At 42.9% G+C, this 26422-nt stretch overlaps 1 protein-coding gene across 2 annotated transcripts in view; it reads right to left on the bottom strand.

Moving 5' to 3' along the window:
• LOC135546540 (tetraspanin-4-like) overlaps window positions 1–26422 on the bottom strand; it is a 106673-nt gene that overhangs the window by 68738 nt on the left and 11513 nt on the right. Inside the window, exon 2 of one of the 2 annotated variants that reach the window (XM_064975060.1) lies at window positions 20865–20944. In XM_064975060.1, coding sequence (XP_064831132.1) covers window positions 20865–20927 — 63 coding nt within the window. In that variant the 5' untranslated portion in view covers window positions 20928–20944. Of the gene's footprint in view, window positions 1–20864; window positions 22538–26422 lie in introns of those variants that run through there. The other variant, XM_064975051.1, reaches the window with a different exon arrangement.

Here is a 26422-nt window from a genome sequence, read left to right as displayed (position 1 = left end):
ACTGTGAGTACACAAGTATTGTAAATAAGCTGTAAACTGCAGTGATGTAGACTGATTTGAATAACCGTTCGAACGTTTTGTTTCATGCCAAAATAACTGGCCTAGGCTGATTATGCAACCATTTGGATCCGTTTGGGTCTATTCTCAACCGCTTAGAAGGTCCAGAAAGGTACATTAGCAGATCAGTCATCTTGTCAGGATGTATATAGCCCAGTGTTAAGATTGGCTTACAAAAAAAACAAATATGGGCTTCTCCAATTCAACTTCCAACTCGTTCTTAATGCTGTAGCCTATTTTACATTCAGCAAGCAAGCGTGCGTCTCTCGTCCAGTAGGCTAAAGAAGATAAGTACTTTCAGCAAAAAAAGAAACGTACTCCCACTGTCAACTGCGTTTATTTTCAGCAAACGTAACGTGTAAATATTTGTATGAACATAAAATTCAACAACAGACATACACTGAACAGGTTCCACAGACATGTGAATAACAGAAATGGAATAATGTATCCCTGCACAAAGGGGGGTCAAAATCAAAAGTAACAGTCAATGCAGCTGGTGGCCACACCAGGTACTAACTACAGCAGTGCATCTCCTTCTCATGGACTGTGCCAGATTTTCCAGTTCTTGCTGTGAAATGTTACCCAACTCTTCCACCAAGGCACCTGCATGTTCCCGGACATTTCTGGGGGGGAATGGCCCTAGCCCTCACCCTCCAATCCAAACAGGTCCCAGACGTGCTCAATAGGATTGAGATCTGGGCTCTTCGCTGACCATGGCAGAACACTGATTCACGTTTAGGAAATCTGGCACAGAACGAGCAGTATGGCTGGTGGCATTGTCATGCTGGAGGGTCATGTCAGGATGACCCTGCAGGAAGGGTACCACATGAGGGAGGAGGATGTCTTCCCTGTAACGCACAGTGTTGAGATTGTTGAGATTGCCTACAATGACAACAAGCTCAGTCCAATGATCCACCTCTAAATCGATACCGGCTCCAGAGTACAGGCTTCGGTGTAATGCTCACTCCTTCGACGATAAACGTGAATCCGACCATCACCCCATGTGAGACAAAACCGCGACTCGTCAGTGAAGAGCTCTTTGGGCCAGTCCTGTCTGGAACAGCGACGGTACAGCGACGGTGGGTTTGTGCCCATAGGCAACGTTGTTGCCATTGATGTCTGGTGAGGACCTGCCTTACAACAGGCCTACAAGCCCTCAGTCCAGCCTCTCTCAGTCTATTGCGGACAAACTGAGCACTGATGGAGGGATTGTGTGTTCCTGGTGTAACTCGGGCAGTTGTTGTTGCCATCCTGTACCTGTTTCGCAGGTATGATGCTTGGATGTACCGATCCTGTATAGATGTTGTTACACGTGGTCTGCCACTGCGAGGACAATCAGCTGTCTGTTCAGTCTCCCTGTAGCGCTGTCTTATGCGTCTCTCAGTACGGACATCGCAATGTATTGCCCTGGCCACATTTGCAGTCCTCATGCCTCCTTGCAGCATGCCTAAGGCACGTTCACACAGATGAGCAGGGATCCTGGGCATCTTTCTTTTGATGTTTTTCAGAGTGAGTAGAAAGGCCTCTTTAGTGTCCTACGATTTCATAACTGGGACCTTAATTGCCTACCGTCTATAAGCTGTTAGTGTCTTAACGACCGTTCCACAGGTGCATGTTCATTAATTGTTTATGGTTCATTTAACAAGCATGGGAAACAATGTTTAAACCTTTATAATGAAGATCTGTGAAGTTATTTGGATTTGTACAAATTATATTTGAAAGACAGGGTCCTAAAAAAGTTTATAACTGGCATGTTCATGTGTCTCATCCCATGATCAACTGACCATGATCTCACCACCTGGGTAGTCTTTACCAATCATAGCGCAGTTTGATATGGCAGTAAAATGCATTGAATTCCAATTCAGTATGTTTACACATATGAATATTACCTCCCCCTTCTTTAAAAAAAATGTTTTATACATATTCTAAGCATTTCTTTTGAATACATGAGCTGTCGTTTGAACTCCAGGTATGTAACCATTTATACTGCACCAACTGAATCTACATAAGACTCAAACAATGATTCAGCATACTGTTACTTTTAGAACAAAGGATTCCCAGCAACTCAGCTTTCACTGTAGCAATGACATCTCCACATTTCAAACAAATACAATACCAAAGCACTTCAAATAAACTTTTCAATAACTAGTTTACAGTCTGTAACTATTTTAGGGCAGCAATCTACCTACACCCTTTTACATTTCACAGGTCTAGGACAGCTCTGGGCTTGACCTCTCTTCTTGACCTTGTGTGATAGGATGCTGAGCATGCTTTTGTGTCAGTCAACAGTTATTGTGGTGTTGCATGTAAGTATGGTGGATGTTGTGCTATGTGTGTGTGTGTGTGTGTGTGTGTTTGTGTGTTTAGTCCATCACATTCTCTTCCAGGGGAACGATTCATCTCGTCAGTGTATTGTTCTTTTGTGTTCAGTAGGCGACAACGATTGAGTTTATTTTATTTTTACAGGGACAGTGCACATTAATCAACGTTTCAGTAAAAGTGTCGGTTTTAGCCAGCCGGCTAATTTTCAACCGCAGTCCCTGGGCAGGTCATTAAAAGCAATTACAATATAGACAATAGCAACATAGGACAAGCAAGACATAGCATACAGACAGAGCAACATAGGACAAGCAAGACGTAGCATACAACCAGAGCAACATAGAACAAAAAGCAGCAAGATAAAATTCATAACAGCAACAAAGTGTTTCCACACCTCACAAGGTACAGACAACAGACATGGAAAGCGGCAACACACAGCTAAGGACCATGTTCACAAATCTGATTGACCTTTAGCCATGTCTTCAAGCATTTTGTGAAAGTGTGATATGTGGTGCAGTTATGTGTGTTTGATGGCAGTGTAGTCCAGACATGGGAAGCTCTCACAGGGAAAACAGAATTACTAAAGGTGCTTTTCCTTAAGGGAACTATACAGTCACCTCATGGCAGACCTTGTGGATCTGCTGCTATATGTTTGGGTTTTCTGTTTAACAAAAATACTGAGTGGAGTGGGAGCCAGGCCATTTAGGATCTGGAATACAAGACATGCATCGGTGTATTGCACAAGATTTTCCCAACTCAGGAGCTCATGCTTTCTGAGGATGTAACAGTGATGATGGCTATTGGGCTTCCTATCAAGCACTTTGAGAGCCTGTTTGTAGACAGATTGAATAGGTCTAACCTGCAAGCTTGGGCCCAACTAGTTAAGCAGTATGTTAAGTGCGGGAGTATCATAGACTTGAAGTACAGTTTTGCTACCTCTGTAGTTAAACAATTTCGTTTAAATCGGAAATTAGCTAGGTTGAATTTGGTTATTTGAATTACGTTTTTTTCACATGCTTTTTAAAAGAGAGGTTGGAATCAAGTATGATGCCAAGGTTCTTAAAATCAGATACCACCTGGAGCTTCTCCCCTGACACATAGACATCTGGCTGAGTAGCATCTGTTGCCCTCTTTGCGAAGAACATGCAAACAGTTTTTTTGACATTGAGATGCAAACACGAGTCACTGAGCCACTTTCTAACCTGGACCATTACAGTAGTGAGTTCTTGTGCAGCTTGTTGTTTGCTCTTTCCATGCACATATATCACTGTATCATCTGCATACATTTGAACTTCAGACCCAGTACAGACAGAAGGGAGATCATTAATGTACAGGCTGAACAGGAGGGGCCCCAGTATTGACCCTTGGGACACGCCCACATCATAGCTAAGAGTGGGCGACAGCTCATTGCTCACTCTGACACACTGAGTTCTGCCTTCAAGGTATGATTTCATCCATCTCAAGGCATCAGGGGAAAAGTTGAACTTGGACAATTTTGTGATGAGAATCTCATGGTTAACAGTATCAAAAGCCTTCCTTAGGTCCAGAAACACAGCCCCAACAACGCCCCCTTTGTCAATCTTGGACTTCACATTTTCCAGAAGAAAGCAATTGGCCGTTTCTGTGGAGTGTTTCGCTCTGAAGCCAAACTGCATGGAGTGTAATGTGAAGGGGCTGTTGTTGAGGTGGGCAATCAGTTGTTCTGCTACACACTTTTCAACAACCTTTGACACCACAGGTAGTACACAAATGGACCTGTAGTTACTCACGTCAGCAGGGTCGCCTGATTTAAAGATGGCCTTTATTATAGCCGACTTCCATACCCTTGGAAACATCCCGAGACCAATAGATGCGCTGGTGACCTTCGTAATGGGGCCAATGAGTGACTCCCAAGTCCAGCCCAAACACATCTTTGGCTTTAGAGTTCTTTAGTGAGCTAATCACCTTGTTCACCTTTGACTCAGAAACCTCCGTTATGAGGAAGACAGGTTGAGCATCATTTACTAGCACTGAGCCCAAGAAACCAGTGGAGGGGTTCTGTGTCAGTACCCTGAGAGTCAAAGTAGGAATTGAAGGCTATTGCTATTTCGACTGCATCCTGTGTTAGATTGTTATTCACCATGATTTCTAGTCTTTTTGCAGTGTTACTATGGTCTTTCCCTATGAACTTTTTTAGATTCTCCCAGATCAATTTAGAATTTCCCTTTGCTTCACCAACTATGTTAATGAAAAAAAGTTTGCCTTGGCCTGTCTGATTTCTTTCATCACCTTATTTCTCAACATGGCAAACCTACGCCTGTCATGCTCTAATTTGGATCTTAGGGCTATTTTTAAAGCATCATCTCGTTCTTTCATCAATTTCCAGATTTCTCCATTTAGCCAAGGAATAGTGCTCTTTTGGCCAGGTTTGGGTTTGATTTTCTTTAGGAAACCATTTATTGTAGTCTGGATTGTGGATAGAAAAACTTGACTATCAGCTTCCACGTCTGTATAGGACAAGAGATCATTCCAGTTAGTTCCCTTAATTGCGTTTTCAAAATAGCTTAATTCACTCTTAGGTATTCTTAGTTGATCCAGCTTTCTAACAGTAGAGAGGTTAAACCTGCTTTTAGACAGCTTTCTGGCTATAAGTGTCAGATTATGATCAGATTGCCCAGTAACCATATTGAATGATTTAGTCACTCTCTCTGGTGTATTACTGAACACCAAATCAATCTGTGTTTTAGAGCAACAAGTCACCCTGGTTGGCCCTTTAACTAGCTGTGTAAGGTCAAAAGTATTAGTGATCCGTTTGAGGGTTTTCCTACCAAACTTGTCTTCATAATTAATGTTAAAATCTCCCATTAAGATTACCTCTTTCCCAAAGTCACATTCCCTAAGCATGTTATTAAACTGATCCCCCCCCCCCAAAAAAAAAACACTTTTGGTGTAAGGTGGCCTATACATTCCAACAAGGGTAAAAGACATTTGGGGAGACAGTGTAACGTTCAGGCCAATACATTCTAGTTCATTATCGCATGACCACTCAATTTGTTTACATCGGATATGTTCTTTAATGTAAATCATCACACCCCCTCCTCTTCCTTCCATCCTGTCTCTCCTGAAAACATTGTAGCCAGGCACAATCAAAGCAGCATATGGATTTGCGGTGGTCCACCGCTCCTTCAGCAGTGCGGACGTGATATGGCGCAGCGTATGTTGAGTTCCACATAATTGTAATGAATATAGTGAAACTTAGCAGGTATGCCCTGACCTACTCTACCATAGAAAATAAAGGCTGTCTTTGGTCAGGACGTGACACCAAGGAGGTACATGCTGGTGATTTGGAGAATTTGGACTATTTTGTGTATGTCCATTACATGAAATCCAAATAAAAATTCATTTAAATTACAGGTTGTAATGCAACAAAATAGGATAAACGGCAAGGGTGTGAATACTTTTGCAAGAAACTGTATCTTGGCTTTCTTGGCTTAATGGATTTCACCTTTGAGTTGTCTCGCTGAAAATGTCTTACTCTTTCAAATGACTGCTCGATCCACACAGCCCACACAATGTCTGCTATGTTAGGGATGCTGTGTTGCACGTGTAGCGCAAAATTTTACGTGGCATTACTACGTCATACCTACGTTATGTAGGTACAGTTGAAGTCGGAAGTTTACATACACCTTAGCCAAATACATTTAAACTCAGTTTCACAATTTAATCTTAGTAAAAATTCACTGTCAGTTAGGATCACCACTTTATTTTAAGAATGTGAAATGGCAGATTAATAGTAGAGAAGGATATATTTCAGATTTATTTCTTCATCATCACATTCCCAGTGGGTCAGAAGTTTACATACACTCAGTATTTGGTAGCATTGCCTTTAAATTGTTTAACTTGAGTCAAACGTTTTTGGGTAGCTTCCCACAATAAGTTGGGTGAATTTTGGCCCATTCCTCCTGACAAAGCTGGTGTAACTGAGTCAGGTTTGTAGGCCTCCTTGCTTGCACACGCCTTTTCAGTTCTGCCCAAAAATGTTCTATAGGATTGAGGTCAGGGCTTTGTGATGGCCATTTTGCCACAACTTTTGAAGTATGTCATTGTCCATTTGAAAGACCATTTAACTTCCTGCTTTAACATCCTGAATGATGTCTTGAGATGTTGCTTCAATATATCCACCTAATTTTCCTGCCATCTATTTTGTGAAGTGCACCAGCCACTCCTGCCGCAAAGCACCCCCACAACATGGTGCTGCCACCCCTGTGCTTCACAGTTGGAATGGTGTTCTTCGGCTTGCAAGCCTCCCCCTTTTTCCTCCAAACATTATGATGGTCATTTTGGGCAAACAGTTCTATTTTTGTTTCCTCAGACCAGAGGACATTTCTCCAAAAAGTACGATCTTTGTCCCCATGTACAGTTGCAAACCGTAGTCTGGCTTTTTTAATGGTGGTTTTGGAGCAGTGGCTTCTTCCTTGCTGAGCAGACTTTCAGGTTATGTCGATTTCGGACTCATTTTACTGTATATTTAGTTACTTTTGCACCCGTTTCCTCCAGCATCTTCACAAGGTCCTTTGCCATTATTCTGGGATTGATTTGGACTTTTCGCACCAAAGTACGTTCATCTCTAGGAGACAGAATGCGTCTCCTTCCTCAGCGGTATGATGGCTGCATGGTGTTTATGCTTGTGTACTATTGTTTGTACAGATGAACGAGGCACCTTTAGGCACTTGGAAATTGCTCCCAAGGATGAACCAAACCTGTAGAGGTCTACAATTTTTTGCTGAGGTCTTGGCTGATTTCTTTTGATTTTCCCATGATGTCAAGCAAAGAGGCACTGAGTATGAAGGTAGGCCTTGAAATACATCTACAGGTACACCTCCAATTGGCTTAAATGATGTCAATTAGCCTATCAGAAGCTTCTAAAGCCATGCCATCATTTTCTGGAATTTTCCAAGCTGTTTAATGGCACAGTCAACTTAGTGTATGTAAACTTCTGACCCACTGGAATTGTGATACAGTGAATTATAACTGAAATAATCTGTCTGAAAACATTTGTTGGAAAAATGACTTGTGTCACGCTCAAAGTAGATGTCCTAACAGACTTGCCAAAACTATAGATTGTTAACAAGAAATGTGTGGAGTGGTTGAAAAAACGAGTTTTAATGACTCCAACCCAAGTGTATGTAAACATCGGACTTCAACTGTATGCAGGGTAGCTTTGACATCGGTTTTTAAACATCGGCGTTAAACTAGACATCGGGCCGATACCGATGTTGCCATTTTTAGCTATTATCTTCCGATTCCGATATGTTCACCAATATATTGTGCATCCCTAATATAGACAGGTGCGTGCCATTCCACATCATGTCCAATCAATTGAATTTACCACAGGTGGACTCCAATCAAGTTGTAGATACAACTTATGGATGATCAATGGAAACAGGATGCACCTGAGCTCAATTTCGATTCTCATAGCGAATAATTATGTAAATAAGGTATTTCTATTTTTAATACAGTTGAAAAAAATTCGAAAAACCTGTTATTGCTTTGTCATTATGGGCTATTGTGTGTAGATTGATGAGGGAAAAACAATTAACAAAATGTGGAAAAAGTCAAGGGTTCTGAATACTTTCCGAATGCACTCTAACAGCATTCACGAGCTCTGTAAATTTTGTTCTGTGAATATTGATTCCTTTCTTTGCAATGACTTCAACAATACATCCCAGGTGATCTTCAGTTGCAAAATTGGTTATTCCCTCTTGCAAATGTAGTGCCTGTGTCAAAAAATGCTCTTGCATTAGAAAATGGAGCAACATTTCTCTTGTGTTGACAAATAAGATATGTGAGCCCACCACACCTTTCTGATTTGCAATACCTAGATTAAGCTTATCTGTCATCTCCTGGGATGGTCTGAATCCATTCCATTATACCCCATTCTCTTTCAGTCTTTGCATTATTTTTACCCATATTCTGCAAATTTACCTGGCCTTCTGACAGTAGAATCGTGTTGAGACAGTAAGCTAACATATCAAATCAGTTCCTCTGTCCTCACAGCTGAATTTAAACAATATCTGCTGACGACATTCCAAATTCTATATAATCCATCATTGATGATATGATTGATAAAGTATGGTTACATTTAATTTGCCCTGTTGAACCTACAGTTTGGAATGACTTCGATAGCAACAGTGAACTTATTAAATGGAGATTTCAACAATAATTCTCACAATAGCACATTGGTTATAGTCAGTGAGAAATATCAAGCCTATGCAAGGCTGGGCTTGGTTAAAAACTTTGATGGGAGACCGAAGGAGCAAAAAAAACTTGAGTCAAGATCACTTTGAGTCCAAATGCATGCAGAGATCCATCGTTCAGATTTCTAAAAACATGACTTTAAAAAATGTAAGCCTATGCAACATTAACCAATTAAAACAGTTCTGTAGCAATGAGGTTTGTGCAGTAGGCCCAACACATTATCACTACATATTGTCTATGCTTGAATTTGCCTGCCAGTATTTTTTTCTTCCAGCTGATGGCGAAACTCAAGTCGCACTGCATTATTTATGCCTCATGCACCAATTCATGTTACTCCTATGGCCAGAGAAAGTGAAACATTCCTTGATATTAAAAAATACACAAGCCGCTAATAAACAACGCAAGCTTATCGGAACACTTTGCTATACTCAGTCATTGCCACTGCAGTGCTGGTTTTAGCGTGTGGAAGAACATGCATTTAACAGCTTATAAAAAGGTACTGAACAAAGTGTTGACAGTGCTGAATAACAACTTAAAAATGAACTTACACATTAAACAGCCGCTGTCTCTAGTCATGGTTTCAAAAGTTTCGAAATTATACAGTATCAACGTTTTTGAGGCTTCTTTTTGCAGTCTATGGCTCAAGAAAGCTCATGTCTGCACAGTTATCTGATTGGCCAGCGGCAGGCCTATAGGTGCACTTGATTTGCTCTCTGGGCCTGTCGGGTAGGCAGAGTACTTCTTTCAGACACATGAAATGGTTCAAATTGGGAACACTTTGCCTTCCAGTGACCATACGTACATATCCCAGCCAGAAGCCATGGATTACAGGACACATCCGCATCAAGCTAAAGGCTAAAGCTACCGCTTTTTCAAGGAGCAGGACACTAAATCCGGACGCTTATAAGAAATCCTGCTATGCCCTCAGATGAACCATCAAACAAGCAAAGTGTCAATACACGATTAAGATTGAATCTTACTACTCCGGCCCCGACGCTCGTCAGATGTGGCAGGGCTTGAAAACTATTACAGACTACAAAAGGAAACCCAGCCGCTAGCTGGCCAGTGACGCAAGCTTACCAGATGATCTAATCGCTTCGAGGCAAACACTGAAGCATGCATGAGAACACCAGCTGTTCTGGACGACTGTGTGATAACGCTCTCGGTAGCCGATGTGAGCAAGACCTTTAAACAGGTCAACATTCACAAAGCTGCGGGGCCAGACGGATTAGCAGGACGTGTACTCAAAGAATGCGCGGACCAACTGGCAAGTGTCTTCACTGACATTTTCAACCTGTCCCTGACCGAGTCTGTAATACCTACATGTTTCAAGAAGGCCAACATAGTCCGTGTGCCCAAGGAAGCAAAGGAAACCTGCCTAAATGATTACCGCCCCGTAGCTACATATGTAGTATAGGTAGACCAATTAATCGGAATGGCCAATTAATTAGGGCAGATTTCAAGTTTTCATAACAATCGGAAATCGGTATTTTTGGAGACTGATTTGGCCGATTAGATTCATTATTATTTTTACACCTTTATTTAACTAGGCACAACAGTTAAGAACTTATTTGCAATGACGGTGTAAAGGGTGTCGTCGTCGGATGAGGAATAATCGGACAAAAGCACAGCGTGGTAAGTGTTCATACTTTTTATTAAACTGAACACTATAACAAAATAACAAAAGAGAATTAACGAAACCGAAACAGTCCCGTCAGGTGCAGAAAACACTAAACAGAAAATAACTACCCACAAAAACCATGTGGGAAAAAGCTACCTAAGTATGGTTCCAAATCAGAGACAACGATAGACAGCTGTCCCTGATTGAGAAACATACAAAGATATACAAAAACATAGAAAAAAAGAACATAGAATGCCCAGTCAAATCACACCCTGACCAAACCAAAATAGAGACATAAAAAGGTCAGGGCGTGACAGACGGCCTAGGAACGGTGGGTTAACTGCCTTGTTCAGGGGCAGAACGACAGATTTTTACCTTGTCAGCTCGGGGATTCGTTTTTGCAACGTTCCGGTTACTAGTCCAATACTCTAACCACCTGCCTTTACATTGCACTCCACAAGGAGCCTGCGTGGCAGGCTGAATACCTGTTACACGAGGGCAGCAAGAAGCCAAGGTAAGTTGCTAGCTAGCATTAAACTTTTTAAAAAACAATCTTCACATTATCGGGGCCTCCCGGGTGGCGCAGTGGTTAAGGGTGCTGTACTGCACCCTTAACCACTGCGCCACTCGTGAGGCCCCGATAATGTGAAGATTTTTTTTTTCTTTTCTTTTTTTTAAAGAGACTCTGGGTTCGCGCCCAGGCTGTCGTAACCGGCCGCGACCGGGAGGTCCGTGGGGCGACACACAATTGGCCTAGCATCGTCCGGGTTAGGGAGGGCTTGGCCGGTAGGGATATCCTTGTCTCATCACGCACCAGCGACTCCTGTGGCGGGCCGGGTGCAGTGCACGCTAACCAAGGTTGCCAGGTGCACGGGGTTTCCTACGACACATTAGTGCGGCTGGCTTCCGGGTTCGATGCGTGCTGTGTTAAGAAGCAGTGAGGCTTGGTTGGGTTGTGTATCGGAGGACGCATGACTTTCAACCTTTGTCTCTCCCGAGCCCGTATGGGAATTGTAGCGATGAGACAAGATAGTAGCTACTAACAATTGGATACCACGTAATTGGGGAGAAAAAGGGGTAAAATTCAAAAATTGTAATAATTATTTTTTTAAATAAATAATTTATTCACATTAATCACTGGGTTAACGACACATGGTTGATATCAATGCCTTTCTTTAAAATCAATACACAAGTATATATTTCTAAACCTGCATATTTAGTTAATATTGCCTGCTAACATGAAGTTCTTATAATTTGGGAAATTGTGTCACTTCTCTTGCGTTCCGTGCAAGCAATCAGGGTATATGCAGCAGTTTGGGCCATCTGGCTAGTTGCGAACTGTGTGAAGTCCATTTATTCCTAACAAAGACCATAATTAATTTGCCAGAATTGTACATAATTATGACATAACATTGAAGGTTGTACAATATAACAGCAATATTTAGACTTACGGATGCCACCTGTTGAATAAAATACGGAACAGTTCCGTATTTCACTGAAATAAATAACGTTTTGTTTTCGTAATGATAGTTTCCAGATTTGACCATATTAAAGACCAAAGGCTCATATTTCTGTGTGTTGTTATGTTATAATTAAGTCTATGATTTGATAGAGCAGTCTGACTGAGCACTTTTGTGCATTTGCCAGCAGCTCTTCACAATGCTTCAAGCATTGAGCTGTTTATGACTTCAAGCCTATCAACTAATGAGATTAGGATGGTGTATCCGATGTGAAATGGCTACCTAGTTAGCGGGGTGCACACTAATAGTGTTTCAATCGGTGACGTGTTGTAGAATAATCAGAATTTGTTTTTAACATATGTAAGATGTTTTATATTCATCATATGTTTGTAAGTTACTTCTCATCAAGAATGGTATTTTTGTATAATACTGTGGCGAGGTTGCAGTTATCTGTTCTATGTCAAGACTAAGTTGCATGGGCCACAGAGAGGGGAGAGGTCAAAGTGTCATCATGTGTAAACATATCTTTTGCTCCACAATATCTGTGTGCCTCTGTGAGTTTGTCCAGGATTGGTTGTATTTAGAATTGGTTCTAAATTACAATTCTAATTCTAATCTAAATTACAATTTGATATATATCATAGGGTGGGGGTAATGTCTTGGTACCATTTTGTACCAAGGACGAGATAAGAGCTTTGTTTAGGAGACCAAACTGAACGATAATTTGTAGCCAACAGTCTTCTTTGGGGATACTCCTCTCAGAAGTAAAGTCTTTCTTTGTGTAAGTTCCTAAGACCTGTGTTTTGTCATGTCGTCTAGGAGGGGGTGGATCTTCGCTATAAAGGATCCCATTTGCCATTGTGTGGGGGCTCTCAACTTTTCAGTAGAGATACTGAACTGTTGAGAGTTACAGAAAATGCTATAGAGCTCATATAATTAAAGATGGACTTTGATAACTAACTCTGACTTGTGTGTGTGGTTTGCTCCCATGATTTGGTAAATAGAGGAAATTTTCACGACAGACGTCACTCGCTCTGAGAATTGGAGTAGTTGTGCCCCTTGCTCTGCAAGGGCCACTGCTTTTGTTGAGTGATGGGTAACAATGCTTCGAGGGTAGCTTTTGTCGGTGTGTTCCTGGTTCGAGCCCAGGTAAGGGCGAGGAGAGGGACGGAAGCTATACTGCTACACTGGCAATACTAAAGTGCCTATAAGAACATCAAATAGTCAAAGGTATATGAAAATGGTGTAGAGAGAAATAGTCCTTTAATTCCTATAATAATTACAACCTAAAACTTCTTACCTGGGAATATTGAAGACTCATGTTAAAAGGAACCACCAGCTTTCATATGTTCTCATGTTCTGAGCAAGGAACTTAAACAACAGCAAAGGACCGTGTGAAGATGCTGGAGGATAACGGTAAAAACGTATCTATATCTACAGTAAAACAAGTCCTATATCGACATAACCTGAAAGGCCTCTCAGCAAGGAAGAAGCCACTGCTCCAAAACCGCCATAAAAAGCCAGACTACGGTTTGCAACTACACATGGGGACAAAGATGATACTTTTTGGAGAAATGTCCTCTGGTCTGATGAAACAAAAATAGAACTGTTTGGCCATAATGACCATCGTTATGTTTGGAGGAAAAAGGGGGGGACTTGCAAGCCGAAGAACACCATTCCAACCGTGAAGCACGGGGGTGGCAGCATCATCAAATCAAATTTTATTTGTCACCAACACATGGTTAGCAGATGTTAATGCGAGTGTAGTGAAATGCTTGTGCTTCTAGTTCCGACAATGCAGTAACAACCAACGAGTAGTCTAACCTAACAACTACCTTATACACACAAGTGTAAAGGGATGAAGAATATGTACATAAAGATAAATGAATGAGTGATGGTACAGAACGGCATAGGCAAGATGCAGTAGATGGTATAGAGAACAGTATATACATATGAGATGAGTAATGTAGGGTATGTAAACATTATATTAAGTGGCATTGTTTAAAGTGGCTAGTGATACATTTTTTACATCAATTTTTCAATTATTAAAGTGGCTGGAGTTGAGTCAGTATATTGGCAGCAGTCACTCAATGTTAGTGGTGGCTGTTTAACAGTCTGATGGCCTTGAGACAGAAGCTGTTTTTCAGTCTCTCGGTCCCTGCTTTGATGCACCTGTACTGACCTCGCCTTCTGGATGATAGAGAGGTGAACAGGCAGTGGCTCGGGTGGTTGTTATCCTTGATGATCTTTATGGCCTTCCTGTGACATCGGGTGGTGTAGGTGTCCTGGAGGGCAGGTAGTTTGCCCCCGGTGATGCGTTGTGCAGACCTCACTACCCTCTGGAGAGCCTTACGGTTGTGGGCGGAGCAGTTGACGTACCAAGCGGCGATACAGCCCGACAGGATGCTCTCGGTTGTGCATCTGTAGAAGTTTGTGAGTGCTTTTGGTGACAAGCCGAATTTCTTCAGCCTCCTGAGGTTGAAGAGGTGCTGCTGCGCCTTCTTCACCACGCTGTCTGTGTGGGTGGACCAATTCAGTTTGTCCGTGGTGTGTACGCCGAGGAACTTAAAACTTGCTACCCTCTCCACTACTGTCCCGTCGATATGAATAGGGGGATGGCTCTCTCTGCTGTTGCCTGAAGTCCACAAACATCTCTTTTGTTTTGTTGACGTGGAGTGTGAGGTTATTTTCCTGACACCACACTCCGAGGGCCCTCACCTCCTCCCTGTAGGCCGTCTCATCGTTGTTTGTAATCAGGCCTACCACTGTAGTGTCATCCGCAAACTTGATGATTGAGTTGGAGGCGTGCATGACCACACAGTCGTGGGTGAACAGGGAGTACAGGAGAGGGCTCAGAACGCACCCTTGTGGGGATGAGCGGGGTGGAAATGTTGTTACCTATACTCACCACCTGGAGGCGGCCCGTCAGGGAGTCCAGTACACCTATTGGGGTGGTAAGCAAATTGGAGTGGGTCTAGGGTGTCAGGTAGGGTGGAGGTGATATGGTCCTTGACTAGTCTCTCAAAACACTTCATGATGACGGAAGTGAGTGCTGCGGGGAGGTAGTCGTTTAGCTCAGTTACCTTAGCTTTCTTGGGAACAGGAACAATGGTGGCCCTCTTGAAGCATGTGGGAACAGCAGCCTGGGATAAGGATTGATTGAATATGTCCATAAACACACCAGCCAGCTGGTCTGCGCATGCGCTGAGGGCGCGGCTGGGAATGCCGTCTGGGCCTGCAGCCTTGCGAGGGTTAACATGTTTAAATGTTTTACTCACGTCGGCCGCAGTGAAGGAGAGTCCGCAGGTTTTGGTAGCGGGCCATGTCAGTGGCACTGTATTGTCCTCAATGTGAGCAAAGAAGTTGTTTAGTCTGTCTGGGAGCAAGACATCCTGGTCCGCGACAGGGCTGGTTTTCTTTTTGTAATCAGTGATTGACTGTAGACCCTGCCACATACCTCGTGTCTGAGCCGTTGAATTGCGACTCTACTTTGTCTCTATACTGACGCTTAGCTTGTTTGATTGCATTGTGGAGGGAATAGCTACACTGTTTGTATTCGGTCATGTTTCCCGTCACCTTGCCCTGATTAAAAGCAGTGGTTTGCACTTTCAGTTTCGCACGGATGCTGCCATCAATCCACGGCTTCTGGTTTGAGAATGTTTTAATAGTTGCTGTGGGTACGACGTCGCCGAAGCACTTGCTAATAAACTCGCTCACCGAATCAGCGTATTCATCAATGCTGTTGTTTGACGCAATGCGGAAACATATCCCAATCCACGTGATCGAAGCAATCTTGAAGTGTGGAATCAGATTGGTCGGACCAGCGTTGAACAGACCTGAGCGCGGGAGCTTCCCGTTTTAGTTTCTGTCTATAGGCTGGAAGCAACAAAATGGAGTCGTGGTCAGCTTTTCCGAAAGGAGGGCCTTATATGCGTCACGGAAGTTAGAATTACAATGATTCAGGGTTTTACCAGCCCTGGTTGCACAATCGATATGCTGATAGAATTTAGAGAGTCTTGTTTTCAGATTAGCCTTGTTAAAATCCCAGCTACAATGAATGCAGCCTCAGGATATGTGGTTTCCAGTTTACATAGAGTCAAATAAAGTTTGTTCAGGGCCATCGAGGTGTCTGCTTGGGGGAGAATATATACGGCTGTGATTATAATCGAAGAGAATTCTCTTGGTAGATAATGCAGTCGACATTTGATTGTGAGGAAATCTAAGTCAGGTGAACAGAAAGACTTGAGTTCCTGTATGTTGTTATGATCACACCACGTTTCATTAATTAATCATAAGACATACCCCCCGCCCCTCTTCTTACCAGAAAGATGCTTGTTTCTGTCGGCGCGATTCGTGAAGAAACCAGTTGGCTGTACCGACTCCGATAGCATGTCTCGAGTGAGCCATGTTTCAGTGAAGCAAAGAACATTACAGTCTCTGATGTCTCTCTGGAATCCTAACCTTGCTCGGATTTCATCAACCTTGTTGTCAAGAGACTGGACATTGGCGAGTAGTATGCTCGGGAGCGGTGCGCGATGTGCCCGTCTCCGGAGCCTGATCAGAAGACCGCTTCGTCTGCCCCTTTTCATGTTGTGGGGGCGCTTTGCTGCAGGAGGGACTGGTGCACTTCACAAAATGGATGGCATCAATAGGAAGCAAAATTATGTGGATATATTGAAGCAACATCTCAAGACATCAGTCAGGAAGTATAAACTTGGTCTGGGGGGAATGGACCTAGCCCTCACCCTCCGATCCAACTGGTCCCAGAACAATTTAAAGGCAATGCTACCAAATACTAATTGAGTGTATATAAACGTCTGACCCACTGGGAATGTGATGAAAGAAAGAAATGCTGAAATAAATCACTACTATTACTCTGCCATTTCACATTCTTAAAATAAAGTGGTGATCCTAACTGACCTAAGACAAGGAATTTTGACTATGATTAAAGTCAGGAATTGTGAAAAACTGAGTTTAAATGTATTTGGCAAAGGTGTATGTAAACGTCCGACTTCAACTGTATATGCCTTAATTACCTCAAACCCCTGCACATCGACTCGATACTGGTACCCCTTGTACATAGGCAAGTTATTGTCACTCATTGTGTATTTATCATTATGTGTTATTAGTTTTCTATTTTTTCTCTATTTTCTCTCTCTGCATTTTTGGGAAGAGCCTGTAAGTAAGCATTTTACTGTTAGTCTCCACCTGTTGCTTACGAAGCATGTGACAAATCAAATTTACTGACAACACCAAGCAGCCATTGCAAATGTGCTCATGAGTTGACCAGTCAATTTGCCAGAGTTAGAGGTTCCAAGCCTGTTTTATTCATTCTGGTTTCTATGCCTATGAGATACCGGAATGAATTCAGCTGTGAAGTGGAGAATGGTGCTGTTCCAGGTGGTCTACATAGCAGTCACACTGCATGCAGTCACCAATTATTGCATGACATGTTACTGATGGCGTTCCACAACATCACACTGCCATCATTCGGCTAGCTAAAGTTAGTTGCAAAGTTAGGCTGAAAAGTTTTGCCACCAGCTCCTCCTTGGTTGGTTTTTCAACCGGGGCGATGTTAGGAGGTAGGTCTAGAGTGTCAACTTTGAAGTCTGGGTCTTTGTATATGATCCGTTTATCTTCCCACCGCTTGACAGCCTGTTGGACCAATCAGGTTCTAAAGTTGAATGCCTTCTGTTCAGACACTCTTCTCTACCCAGTCCTTGGCTTTATGTTGTCCTATCCTACTGCCTGTCCTGTCAATCTGCCTATGGTAGCAAAATGACGAGGAGGGCATTTTCTGAGCTAAACTGACCAAAATGCACCTCCAACAACACATAAAACCACACACAATTTTGCCCTAAAACAATGAAAATTTCCCTCAACCAGTGGCAAATTGACTTTTTAGGTGAGCACTGATGCTGCCCTGTGATAAGCAGTGCCCACTTTGTCAAAGGCAAGGGTGCAAAATACTTAGCATATCCATTCCTTGCGTGCCTCCAGGGTGCTGTTGGAGAGATGAATCGCTGCGGCGCTCCACCAACGTTCCTCCCCAAAAATATATCTAAACTCAGCAAAAAAAGAAACAGCCCTTTTTCAGGACCCTGTCTTTCAAAGATGATTTTTACAAATTAAAATAGCTTCACAGAGCTTCATTGTAAAGGGTTTAAACTCTGTTTCCCATGCTTGTTCAATGAACCATAAACAATTCATGAATATGTACCTGTGGAACGGTAGTTAAGACACTAACAGCTTACAGACGGTAGGCAATTAAGGTCACAGTTATGAAAATGTAGGACACTAAAGAGGCCTTTCTATTGACTATAAAAAACACCAAAAGAAAGATGCCCAGGGTCCCTGCTCATATGTGTGAATGTGTCTTAGGCATGCTGCAAGGAGGCATGAGGACTGCAGATGTGGCCAGGGCAATAAATTGCGATGTCCGTACTGTGAGACCCCTAAGACAGTGCTACAGGACGGACAGCTGCAGTGGCAGACCACATGTAACAACACCTGCACAGGATCGGTACACCCGAACATCACACCTGCGGGACAGGTACAGGATGGCAACAACAACTGCCCGAGTTACACCAGGTACGCACAATCCCTCCATCAGTGCTAAGACTGTCTGCAATAGGCTGAGAGAGGCTGGACTGAGGGCTTGTAGGCCTGTTGTAATGCAGGTCCTCACCAGACATCAACAATGTCATCTATGGGCACAAACCCACCATCGCTGGACCAGACAGAACTGTCAAAAAGTGCTCTTCACTGACGAGTCGCGGTTATGTCTCACCACGGGTGATGGTCGGATTCGCGATTATTGACAAAGGAATGAGCGTTACACTGAGGCCTGTGCTCTGGAGCGGGATCGATTTGGAGGTGGAGGGTCTGGGGCATGTGTCACAGCATCATCGGACTTGTTGTTATTGCAGGTAATCTCAACGCTGTGCATTACAGGGAAGACATTCTCCTCCATCATGTGGTACTCTTCCTGCAGGCTCATCCTGACATGACCCTCCAGCATGACAATGCCACCAGCCATACTGCTCGTTCTGTGCGTGATTTCCTGCAAGACAGGAATGTCAGTGTTCTGCCATGGCCAGCGAAGAGCCCGGATCTCAATCCCATTGAGCACATCTGGGACCTGTTGGATTGGAGGGTGAGGGCTCGGGACATTCCCCCCAGAAATGTCTGGGAACTTTCAGGTGCCTTGGTGGAAGAGTGGGGTAACAACTTACAGCAAGAACTGGCAAATCTGGTGCAATCCATGAGGAGGAGATGCACTGCAGAACTTAATGCAGCTGGTGGCCACACCAGATACTGACTGTTACTTTTGATTTTGACCTCCCCTTTATTCAGGGACACATTATTCCATTTGTTAGTCACATGTCTGTGGAACTTGTTAAGTTTATGTCTGTTGTTGAATCTTATGTTCATTCAAATATTTACGCATGTTAAGTTTGCTAAAAATAAACGCAGTTGACAGTGAGAGGAAATTCAATGTTTTGCTGAGTTTATAATAAATCATGTAGCAGATATAAGATAGGTGAGTTTTCTGTAGCCTACAGGCTGGACATAAAATGTATGACAATGTAAGATGGACACTTTTTACATCATGCAGGTTTTTCTGATCAAATAGCCAAACCTAAATGACATCCAATCAAATAAAAACTGCGCCGTCATGTTAGCAAACAACATATCCTAAAAACAGGACAGGTCAAAGTAAAATGGTCAATAGTTTCAAGTTTGTGGTTTCAAGTTTGTATCCGTACATTTTTGACAAACTGATCATAGCTTAAATAACCAAATTGATTAGTTACAGGAATCCAGACTAAAAAAAGCCAAATGTAACCGTCTGTATAACAAAATGGTGGGCCTACCACGTGGATAGGCATCTGTGAAGACTCCTCAGAGGAGGAAGGGGAGGACCATCCTCTTCAGTGAATTTCAGAAAATAAATGGGCCTAGGCCTATACAACATAAAATATTACAGGCTGATTAGCTGTATTGATGATGGCACAATATGTTTACATTTAGGTAATTTAGCAGACGTTCCTATGCAGGGCGACGAACAGGAGCAGATAAAATTAAGTGCACCAAACATTCCTGTCATTTAGCTCCAGACTTTTAAACGGGCAACTATTTCCAATTGAAGAGTTCTGCCTGTTTCATCTTATAAGAAGCATAAATATCTTAACGCTGTCTGAAGAGGTAAAAAGCATACCCCATAACAAGTGATAATTTTGTTTGCCAGCATGTATTGCCCATAACACACACACCCCCACCCCCCACCCCACCCTCTCCCACACACAGACACAGCTGCTAATCACAAATACATTGACCCCTTTCTGGCAGCAGGTTATAGCAGATTTTTTTTAAGGGTCTGGGGGTCACTGGCTCCCAGGAAGGAGTGGGCCTTGGCAGTGATTGCTTTCCAATGTACAAGACCTAATTTTATTACAAAAGAGGACAGGTGCATTCAATTGGTCAAAGGGGACCATAGAATCAGGATGATATAGAGACCCCAATTCCCAGAGCATGCAGGGAAAAGGATAAAGGAAGGTCATGAAGGGTGAGTATAGATAGAATGCCAAAGAAGAGATAGACATCTGTGAATTTGAAGCTTAACGGTCACGTTTGACAAGCCGTGCAGGCGTCAAAAGAGTGGTGAGGGGACGGATGCTATCGCTGAGACAGACACAATCAAACAGACACAGTCAAGAGCCCACAAGTGTAAAAAGAGTAAGAGATAACCACTTTTGCAAAAGAGTAAGATAGAAATGATAATGAATTAGAGTGCGACTATTTCAATAAAGTGATACCCGCGATACAAACAGGTTTGCGCATGCATAGGCTGAACACAAACAGGCAGAAATATACCCACATAGAAATACAGAAACTGAACTTACTGAAGCACACCCACACAATCACTCATATAACAGACAGACAGAGACAAAGACAGACAGAGACAAAGACAGACAGAGAGAGACAAAGACAGACAGACAGAGACAAAGACAGACAGACAAAGACAGACAGAGACAGACAGACAGACAGACAGACAGACAGACAGACAGACAGAGACAGACAGACACAGACCTCACCAAGACTTGCCACATCTCAAAATATCCCCACCACACACACACACACTCCAAATGCCAAAAAGCTGGACTCACCCAGAAGAGGAGGTTGAAGAAGACCATACCGTAGCGCAGGCTCCTCATGCAGCCCTCAGCCATCCTGCAGCGCCGCAGCTCTAGGAGGAAGATGAAGGAGAGGTCCAGGTAAAACACCACATACTTCTTCCCCTGCGAGGTGGTGTAGCGGCCTTTAGCCGCCTGCGGACCCGGCGCCGTGTGGAAGCCGAATGCAAAGGGCGGACGTTTATACTCGTACTCGCCACTGTAGCTGTGGAAACCCGAGTTGAAGGGTGGCGTCTCGGGCTTGCTGTCCAGTGAGGGACTGCGCCGGTAAGGCGTCTCGTCCGTGCTCGAGCGCCTCATGGACCAACCAGAGGTGAGTCGCTAGCAACAGCCAAAGTTTTATTTCAACCCCCTCAAGAGCTTCAAGAGGTCTTTGAGAGCCCACACAAAAAAAGTCACTTAAGACCTAAACAGAGACACAAAGTACAAATAGCGTGTCCTCAGGGGACAAATGTGCATAGTTGTGGTGCCAGTAATGTGGAATAGCACCTGTTCCCAATAGTTTCTAAGCAAACCAGCCTACAGTGATTTCACCACAGAAACTGAAGCGTGATTAGGCATGCAGTCCAACTGTGCCCCTGCAGTGATAGACCAGCTAAGATTAAAACACATCACCTCAAATTCGTCTGTGGACGATGTCTTGTCATCTGTGGTTATCCAGAGTGCCTTCATTCGTAATCCTACACCTGTATATTCCCGTTTTAACGTTGCTTAATCCTACAACACCTGTTCATTATATGTTCCTTTCCCAAATCCCACAACTACACTTGTCTTTCACAAAGAAGCTTTAGTTTTTCCAATTCCTGCTAATCTCAGGTGAATCGGACGCACATAATTGCAAGAGCGCTTGGCACATCCAGAACTGCTCTCATCTGATCGGTTGGCTGAGTGATACGTCACATCTGGTGCCATTAGAAATTCCGGAGCAGGTGCGCTCTGGCAGAGAAAACAGTCACTCTTGACAACAACAACAGGGTTTTAGCCAATCAGTCTCTTTTACACCAGAACCACTTCTCCATTAAGACCGCACGCTAGTACTACATCCAGTTGGAATTGATTCTGAATGTTCACCAGTGTCCATTGTCTTGGCTCCACTTTCCCTCACATGCAGAAAAGTTAAAAGGAGAGAAGATGTGCAGACCAAGAGACAACACTGAGGTGAATGCGTGGGGATGAGTGAAAGGAAAAGATACGTGAGAAAAGGATAGGTAACTGAAATGAGGAGAGAATTCATTGGTTTCCTTTAAGTGAGCGCTCTACCACTTTCCTTGCCTGGTTTTCCTGTTCGTCCTGGTTCGTTCTCTCTTTCTCCTCTCTAACTCCCCCTTTCTGCTTTTCCTCTGTTCCCCTTCCCGCAGCTGCTGTTTCGCAGGTCTACCTGCTACTTGCCTCACTCCTTCTTTACCTCTGTCTCCCTCCCTTTCTGTATATCAGTTTCACAGTCCAGCCAGTAGAGCATTGCATTCAGGTTCCCTCTCCTCTTCTCTCCCTCCCTTCTGTGCACCCCTTTTGTTTGTTTTCTCCTCTTCCTCTCCAGGTGGGTAACTAGAGTGAAGTATCTGCCAGGGTCATTTCCAGAAGAAGAGAGAGAGACACCTTCCTTGGATGAGGGAAGAAGAAAAAAAGACTGCAGTGTTATAGCAACCGTCCAGCTCCCTCTCGCTCTCCCTCTCCCTTCCTTCCTCCCACCCTCCCTCCCTTTCTGTCTCTCATTCACTCACACTATTTCAGCACTCCCCCCTCTACTCCTTGGTAACTGTCCTCAAATCCTGACAGTGAGATGGGTTGGAGCAGTCATTCACAGCCTATAGCCACACCCTACTACAGAGCTGAGCCAATCCGCTTCCTGCGTCCCATCCTCCCTCGCACCACACACTGTTCCTCCCTCTTCCTCGCTCTCCCTCTCTGACATACACAAACACGTGAGCATCAACCCCACACAAAAGAGGACCTGCTCCTTGGTTAACATACCAGAAAGATGCTAGTTCTCCATCTCCCTTTCTCTCTCCCTCCCTCCCTCCCTCGCCATCTCATTCCACATTCTAAGGTTGTTCTCTCACTCGAACCTACGCTCTATAGATGCTTGACTACAGTCATGTTTTCTACCTCTATCCCCCCGACAGGAACAAACATACCCACACATTGCAGCTAGAATCCCATGCTGCAAGCAACTCTCCCTAGATATACATATGCTATAAACAAAATAACACGCTCCGCAACTCTGTGACCATCTGGTTCAAAACAATGAATGGTGACGAAGGTTTCAACAACAAGGCTTGAACAAAAAAGGTCAACTATGATTGAACTTGTATTTTTCCCCTCGCCAAGATGCCAGTAGCAGAATATTGAACTTTCAGTTTGTTCTTAGATGCATGTACATGTCAGGCTTATGAGTAACTCAATGCCTTGCAGTCTATCATTGTTTATTGCTTGCTAATGATGTTTGGTAATTGTGTGGACCATCTAAAAACAGCATTTGTATTGATATTAAATTAAATCCTATACTGTATAATATACCTATTCAAAATCATTTCCCCATATACCTCACATATTGCTGAACATACAAAATAAGGAATGTAGCACAGTTCCCTGTAGATATGCGTATCAGTCCATCAGGCTTACAGCATAATCTCTCTTCTACAGGCTTAGAGAACCATGCCTGGTAGCCCCATTTTAAAGAAAAAAACAAGCAATGATAAACTACATTATGACAATTTAACAATTCATTAAAATAGCAGTGGAGGCTGGTCCAGGTAGGAAGGAGGAAACGGACCTCTTGTGAATTTGGGAAAAATACATCAAACATATTCAGACAACAATATGGATCATTTAATGTAAATACTATACACACAGACTCAAGGCTCAGCAGGTTGTGAAATGCACTATACGTACAAAGCCACCTTCAATAAACAGACAAAGTGACCAAGAAATACAATAGTCTTAAAGTAGGGGAGAAGACTGAGGCTACATTCTATTGTAGTCATCATAGGCTAGCAGACCCCCTACGTCCAAGACAAGGACTCTTAATAGAGGAGGAGTCCATACCACTGGGACGTGACATTCCTATTTTGTCAAGTGAACTAATGATAATGGTTGTGGAGTGACATCAATACTTTCATGCCGAGAACAAGTCAATGGCATGCTAGATCAATGTCAATGATCAACGTTTGAATATTGAGAGCAGGACTGTCTCAATAGGATGTAGATCAGTGGTTCCAAACGGTGGGTCCAAAATATTCCTTAAAATGTCAACATTTTCAAGCAAAGATTCATTTATTTTACTATATTTTCTATTTCCATTGCCTGGGTTTTTCAGCTGCACAAAAAAATTGAAAATATGTATTGTGTTTTATTTTGGAAGGAGGCAGGGGAAAATGTGGACTTTCCACACAGAGGGGATCAGTACAATTACCAGATATCAAACACTGTGCAATCCCAGTAAAAGAAACCAAGAGAAAAACAACGGTGTGCCCCTCTGAAGAGCAAAGGTAGATTACCTCTCCTAGTGTGAAACGACAAAGGAAATGGAACTTTAATAATTCATCAAATCTACCGCAAAGCCTGCACACACACAGCCTCCATATAATTCATTTTTATTTGATTTGCAGTCATACCGGGCAGTATGTATCTAAACACAGTTCCACACAGTCCACACTTATATCCACACTGGGTGGCATTCAATCAAACTCACACTGCAGGAAAACCCTGTACTGCCCTAAATGGATTTTAACGTGGATCCAGCACCCAACTTTCTTTAAAGAGTCATTTTTAAGTGAGCACATTTTCTATTATCTCATCTTAATTACAGCTATAGTGATACAAACATCAAAACATAACATCGGCCTCAGCCCTAAATAAACTAGAGTGATACGTGAGAAGGCACCTGCCGTCCATCCATTACAATTCTCAGCCCGGGGACAGTGACAATAGATGCCAGCCTGATGCTGAACTCGTCACACCTAACAGCCCCTGTGAAAACCTATTCACCCGCCATAATCACGATGTACGCATATCTATCAGATCTCTCAGTGATGTTATGAGCATAATCTATCTTCACTAACATATCAGATTTCTCCCGTTATAGGATAATAATATTCTCCACTCAATATCCACGCAGAGTCGAGGAATGCTTTCTTTATGCATCAGCACATGCAGATTACAAACATGATTGAGAATTAGTGCGTTTGTAATGAATGGGTGTTGAGACAGAGAAAAGGGTGTATGTGAGACTGACACAGACACAAAACTGGGGTTAGGGGAGGTGTTGGCTCATCGCAAATCTAATCCCGCAGCCATTGTCTCCCGGGGATTTAGATGAGATTGGTGGGGAAAATCCCCTTAGAGGACAGGGTGTAAGGATTGCAGAACATAATCCATCAATCGCACATACACACACTCATAGCCCCCCCCCCCTACACACACACACACACACACACACACACACACACACGATTTAAGAAAAAACTGACAATGTTTGTATGACCCCCCTACCAAACAGGCCCATTTTTACCACATTCCTGTGACAAGTGGTAGTAGTGGTGTGCAGATTTGGGTGGGTGTTTATATGAATAAAACCATTGACAATACATCAAAAATAGATATTATTAATTTGTTTTGGCAAGTCCTAAGAAACACTATAAGACTAATAAAATGTTTGTTTTTTAAACTACACATATATGTTGTAGTAAGAATAAAATAAATCATTTTTCCCACACAACTTGTGTCACAGGAAGGTGATAAAGTGATATTTTTGAAACAGAGCCCAAGCCCATATTTTTTTTGTTATCCATGTTTCATCTCTTTCTTACCCACTTTGTTAGGGTGCAGACGTAGGGTCTTACGTTGAGCGTATCTTCATCAAGATACTGATAGAAAATAATAGCAATCCTATTTTCAAAAGCATGCAAGTCTCGTGTTAATATTTCACAACCTCCGCGTAGGAAGCTTGTGTAGTTGCATACATGCGATTGAGCAAAATAAAAGGCCTACATTTGATTTGGGCAACATTATTGCATGCTGAATGTTTCTGATCAGTGATAGATGGGCAAACGAATAAATGAGCTATACAACCCCCACTTATTTGCGCAGCCAGAAACCAATTAACCAAATCGCCGATACAGACAGAGATTCAGTGAAACAAAATCACATTGATTGAAACAAGTCAATGACGTCTCAAGCTTTTGGGCAAATGTAGACCTAGCCTACTAAGCGACTGCAAGTGAAGAGCAACATAATCCACTTGTTAAACTGCATAACATGCTGGCAAAATGTTCAAATAGATGAGTCAACTAGACAAGATGATCATGAGCAGCACTCACCTCAATTTAGATAACATTTCCCCTGCCTATTTGTTGCCTAACCAATACGGAAACGGAGATTCAGTGAAAAACAAAATCTGACATTGACTCCTTTGACTCCTCTTGATAAATCAATCAAAACGGTGCTGAAATTATCATCTAGTTGACCACACGCAGGTATGGCTTCAAATGTATTACAATGATTGGTTGAGTTTCAATAAATGCCTTCAACTG

Source organism: Oncorhynchus masou, chromosome 1 (assembly GCF_036934945.1).
Source record: "Oncorhynchus masou masou isolate Uvic2021 chromosome 1, UVic_Omas_1.1, whole genome shotgun sequence".
Classification (NCBI taxonomy): Eukaryota; Metazoa; Chordata; class Actinopteri; order Salmoniformes; family Salmonidae; genus Oncorhynchus; species Oncorhynchus masou.
The sequence above is the reverse complement of the archived record's forward strand: the minus strand, read 5'-3'. Positions and strand labels throughout refer to the sequence as shown.